Genomic DNA, 6,011 nt, shown 5'->3' on the forward strand with positions numbered 1-6,011 from the left:
ATAATTAGGCAATCTGTAGTCTGTAGTGCTAAATGACAATGTTGCTATACTCACTCATTGTATTTTGACTAACCCACAACAATTTATGTTTGCTAATACAACACGTATATGTAAAGATAGAGCGACACTTGCTTTTTCACAATTTATTCTGTTCTTCATATTGTAGAAGAGAATCATAAAAATATCTACAGTTTCCCAATTACGACTTGATTTGAGACCATAGGAAAGGCCACAATCAAACAAAATGCTATTGTTTTATTATTAACAAGCTAATGAGTTGAGAGACCAGCTCTCTCACATCACATTCATAAAAACACAACTTACATTTTTATTAAACTGGTCAAGTTAATTTTTTAGGCTTAAACCCTGTTTAGATTAGAGATTAAAGGTTCTCTGACAAGTGAAATTGATCTAGTCCCAGAAGGATATATTCTTGGCATACCCTGTATGCGATGTTAATTAATATTGTTGAAATACAAAATTAATAATTATGATCCTCAAGGTCTTATGAGAGAAAAATAAAGCTACACTGTCCTACTTGAATGCTATTACAGACCAAACTGGCTATACTAGCAGCTAAGGTGCAAATGTTCAAATTTGATGGTATAAAAAATCCAATAATCAACTAATTTATTGATGAGATCTAACTTGTTCCTATACTGACAGTGCGGCGAAAGGCCGAAAAGGGAACATCCTTGCCTTGTTTTAACTTCTCTCCTCATCTGATTGGGAGGATGGAGGTCCCGGGACAGAGTCAGCGAAAAAGTCTTCAACTGTCATAAAGGAAGAGTTAATTAGACAATGACCAATACAGCTGAAATGGTGTAGAAATATTCAATTTAATAATGGAAGTGAGTAGAATAATATTCTTCAGCATATCTGAATTCAAAACAATCCAAACTCTCAAGTGTAGACCCTGTTGGGGAAAACAATTCTTAAACTTAGTTTATAGCACTTGAGTTTGTTTCCATTTTTTGTGAAAAATATTTGGATGTTATTCATGTTAAAACAAGCCCAGTAAAATGGCAAAGGAACTGTAATTCAGTTCTGCATGGCAAATGCCATTACTAAAATCATGTTCTCCCTTTACTAAAGTCAAAAGGGCAGTAATGTGAGATATTGGAAGCATGAAACAGCTTAAAAGCAATAGAACTTACCTATATCCTCTGGCTCTGGAGAGTCTAATAAGATGTCAGAATCCGATGGAAGAAAAGGTGAGCCGGGATAGTTTCCAAGGGCTCCCAAGTCTGCAAAAGAATCAAGAGTATTACATACAAATTAATAAAAGCCTATATATATGTAGTTAACGTGTTACATAAGCAATTATGCTAGACCAAATTATAGATGTTTTCTGTTTATCTCAAATTGCCCCTATATGATATTTATGCATTTACAGTTACTGAATCTACTCAACCCTCACCAAAATAACAATATAACTGGACGTGGTTGGTAAATTCATTATATGGGACTCAAAATTTTCCTACTTCACAATATTATGGACGGTATTCAATTATATGGGAGTCAAAATTTTGCTAGTCACAACATTATGGACAGCATTCACAATGGAATAGTCGTGTATAACTGAACTAAAAAATGTTCAGCTTTTTCCTTATAGAGGTTGTTCCAAATTTGCAGCTAAATAACAGAAAAGACTGATATGATTTACCTCCCAAATTCGATAAATCTGCTGTGAGATCTGACAAACTAAAATTCCACTGAATCTGATCAAGCGGTCTTAGGGAATCTCGAGAATTTCCAGGTCCTCCATCTGGTGCAAGTTGCAACCCTACTGAACTTGCTACATCAGATGTGAATGCTGTGTCGAGAGCTGATGTATCTACTCCGATGCCTGATATTTCTGATGCTGTGAATGGGAAGTGACCGCTGGATGCAACTGATGTAGGACTCATGGCCATCTCTGACATGGAAGACATTGCACTACTTGGGGGAATAACAGGTGCCATATCACCACCACTGGTGTCCATCAACATACTTTAACAACAAATCAATAACAAAGATAGCTTCAATTAGGACTTCTACCAGTAAAAAGTAAATACAAATGTAGATTTTTTTGAGGCAGCATTATCTAACTATAAATGTAAAGTTTTAAAGCACTATTTTAGGAAAGATAGGGAACAGGTGAAAAGAAAACAACAGAGACGAGTCCTTTCAATTAGTTATCGTAAGAAGAATATGACAAAGGAGACAATGTTTTTATGAGCATAAGAGACTAGAAACTGACCACTGGGGTAATAGTAACTACGAACAAAGAGGAGAAGTAGGAAAATCTTACTCATTTCCAGAGTTCATCCTAATAGGATGATAGTTGCTTGGTGCAGGGACACCATTAACCACATGACAGTTTGATATTCCACAGTTCATGGAATCGAGATGAGGCTGGCCTGTGGCTGGCATTGGAGGCTGGGGTAGAACGGGGTATCCCATGGGCAAGTTGTTAACTGCACTGTGAACAAGTGGCAGTAAATAACAATGAACAATGTAGTATCAGAATGCATTATGATAGAAACACTGACACAGAATACAAAATAAATAAGGAACTTCCATCGAGTAAGGAACTTCCATTGGTAGGATGAGAACTCACCAGGCATTGGGTGGATACCATTTTGCATAGGGGCCAATGGAACCTTTGGCGGCATTGGGTACTTCATCAGATGATACTGGTGTTCTAATAAATGATTGAACAAGAGAATTTGTCTTTTCAATTTTAATCTAATATAATATGCTCTGAAAAAATCAGCATTTTCTTCTTCCAACTTTTGCCATACTGAAAGGAAAAAAAATGTATATAAATAAACCATCAGTGCTTGCTTATTAAGGGGCAAACGAGAATACACTATTTTATACATCATTTGATCTTCAAAAGAAAAAAGAAAATGTCATGGTAACTGAATTATAGAATTAGTAACCACATTCAGTATGGTGAACAAGTATGTCATCCTTGACCGACAAATTTGCAATAAAAAACACAAAAATAAAAGAAAAAATATAATGAACAACTATCATTAAAAAATCAATGGTTACAGCCAAGGCCTCCTTTATGGGAACTTCCAAATTCAAATTATATGATTAGAATATGCATTAAATAAAGTACGATAGATGGCAATTGAAATTTATGGATATGTTCCAAATGCCTACCCAATGATGTAAATCCAGGTTCAATCCTTGCCCGAGTCAAGAGGGTTTTCACTACCTCATCTCTATTCATGTACAACTGTAAACATCGTTCTATTAAATTCTGAACCTGTAATTGCCACAACAGAGAGAACCATCAATACAAAGATTACAACAAAAAACTAGTCTAGCTACCTCCATAGTATGAACAACGTGAAAATGAAGAAAATAGAAATTGATGTGATTGAGAGGCTTACAAGTTCAATATCTTGGCGTGAAACCTTCTTACTTTCATTACTTGGAGTGGATATGGAAGCGGAATCTGTCGCTGGTGGCTCGGTTTTGAGAATCTGTGGTTGATCACTATGGGAATCGTGTGAAACTTGGGAAGCTGATGGTACTTCTTGTGTGTTCTGTGATAATAAGGGCTTGTCAGTGTAATAACCAAGTAATGCAACCATAAACAAAATCCTCTTACTTTAAACTAGGCAGAGATAACAAAAATTCATTTGAAAGCAAGGAGCTGAACTTTACAAAACCTCTGCTTAAAAATTATTTTCGCCCAAGTATTCAGTTAAAATGCTGCTGCATTATTTTTTGAATCCACCAATTACAAACTACACCACAATATACAACTCTTAACTGCATAGATTAATACTTGGAAATAAGTCCATCTCAGATTATTGTAGAATTCATTTACCAACTTAATTAATATAAACTAAAATCAACAGCACATAATGCATGTCCACCACAATGCAGTGATCTGCAGAAGCCAAATGTTGGCGGTATAGGAAAATGATACAATTTGTATTCATAGCACCAAAGAGTACTAGTCATAGATAATGGAGTGAACAAAAACATCTTCAAAAGTATAGAAACAGTAAATGCTAACACAACTTTTGTGTGGAGGGAAGACAAGAAAAAATCATGGCATCACAGAGGTTGAAGACAATTCAAGTAAAATACTTGATGATGGCATTAGAATAATTACTGAACCAAATGATTACTAAGAAATGTGAATGTATAACACAGTCAATTGAGAAGCATTAAGGATAATTATAAAGCCAATACCTGTAATGACTTCATTTCAGCTGAATGTAGGCTGGCCACATCTCTTTCTACAGATTTGGTATCCGTCTCCAGCAATGAAAGCGGACTCTAAATTCAACTTTTTTGCGTAACTCATAAATTGAAGGAATACCAACCTGAAGAAACAATACAAATTAATAACTCAAACATTTATGCTAAAATGAAAACTTCAAACATAGTTTTTCTAAAGACAAAACTTCACTTATGCATCGCACAGTTTTGTAAGTAGCAAGAAAATTTCATCTAGTTTTTCAACACCCTTTAATAAAATCTTAAAAACATTATTTAAAATCTCAATCTACCCATTTCTTTTTAGCATTTAGAAACACTAATACTAAACACACAAAAACGAAGCCTCTTTCGCTGTAATACAGTAATATGAAAATAAGTCCTGTCAACACACTACAAAGCTACTGGGTCAACATTCCAATGGAGTCAATGTTGCCCACTTCAAGAAAACCCCTTCTCAAAATATCTTCAACTTTCTGGTGCAACAAACAGAAGAAAATCCAAATCTATTTCGGAAAATTCTCACTTTGCTAAACTTATCCATTGAAACAAAACCAAGCTCTTCGCCACCATAAGCGGCACGTGTTTAACTTAATGTTGCTTTAAGCACAGAATAAAGCAACACAAGGGCATTCACAGATGAACAGAAAAATATTATATAAACACATATATTTCACCTAAAATAACTACAAATATCTGAGTCAAGCTTTAATTGACCATATGGATTAAGCCAGATCCCATCCTAAGTTAACAATCATACAATTTCAGATGCTTGCTTTACGATTTGAAATATTATCGGTAGTAAATAGCTTTCAGTAGAAGAACATACTTGTTTTTCAAAAAGAAAACAAAAATCAGTTCTACAACAAAAACAGAGGGGATAAAAACAAAGATCTAGTATATATTACCTTTAACCAAAGCTTATGGACCTCCCGAGTCTGAAAGAACAAGCTTTATTTTGAAGAATTGAAAAATACCCAGTTCTTCTTTCGAGCTGAAGAGTCAGAAAATTATGAAACCGAAACCAATCTCGGAGACCCAGTAACAGTTATAAGAAATTATTAAGAAAAAGGGAAGCTTGTGTGGCTGAATTGTTCAAATGTCAATTGAAGGCTCCATTAAAGGTCCAGTTTTGGCTGGTAAACTGAGGATATTCACAGCAAAAATACAAAGTAGATTCGAGAATAGCAAGTCGGTGAGCAATATAACATTATTTCAAAGAGGCTTATAGCACGAGTAGAAAAGACAGAAAATAAAAATTATTTCACCGAATTGGAAGGAAGGAAGGGAAGGAAAAGTTGATTAGCTTTTATATAGTTTCTATTTTCATAGAAAAATAAATAAGCTGAGAACTTTCTCAAAAGGGAAAATATTTCTTCTTAAATTATTAATATTTGGTCAACTTTTCAGTTAAATAAAATATCCAGACAAACATTACTAAGGAGGGGTGTAATTTTGTAAAAGAATGTAACAAATAATTAATTAATAATAGAGGTTTCGTAATTATTAATGGATGATTTAAATAGAATTAAATTCACAACGTAATAAGAGTGGAAAATAGGGGTTGGCCTCCTCGGGGGCTACGCCTACGCCGCTTCGATTTTTTACAGCGTTTGCAATGGTACCACACCACGTAGGTTAGGTTAATGGGTTAAAAGAACGTACGGATATTTAGTAATAATTTTGGTATAGCAGAGTAGATGACTCTTACAGTCACTGACTTTATCGACTCACGAGAAAGTCGCTAAGTATGACCTACTAACCGATTACATTGCTATATT

The 6,011-nt window shown here is 34.6% G+C and overlaps 1 protein-coding gene across 1 annotated transcript; it reads right to left on the minus strand.

Annotated features, from left to right (window-relative positions):
* Positions 1 to 406: 406 nt before the first annotated feature.
* On the minus strand, positions 407 to 5,676 carry LOC115706347 (uncharacterized). The gene is made up of 9 exons (XM_030633967.2): positions 5,139 to 5,676; positions 4,204 to 4,337; positions 3,390 to 3,545; positions 3,157 to 3,262; positions 2,603 to 2,785; positions 2,294 to 2,459; positions 1,667 to 1,992; positions 1,158 to 1,247; positions 407 to 773 (listed from the first exon to the last, which is right to left on the minus strand). Exons 2-9 carry the CDS (start codon positions 4,216 to 4,218, stop codon positions 706 to 708), a joined length of 1,110 nt encoding a protein of 369 aa, XP_030489827.1. The 5' UTR covers positions 4,219 to 4,337; positions 5,139 to 5,676; the 3' UTR covers positions 407 to 705.
* Between the last annotated feature and the right edge of the window lie 335 nt (positions 5,677 to 6,011).

The sequence above is a fragment of the Cannabis sativa genome, chromosome 1 (genome assembly GCF_029168945.1).
Source record: "Cannabis sativa cultivar Pink pepper isolate KNU-18-1 chromosome 1, ASM2916894v1, whole genome shotgun sequence".
Lineage (NCBI taxonomy): Eukaryota > Viridiplantae > Streptophyta > Magnoliopsida > Rosales > Cannabaceae > Cannabis > Cannabis sativa.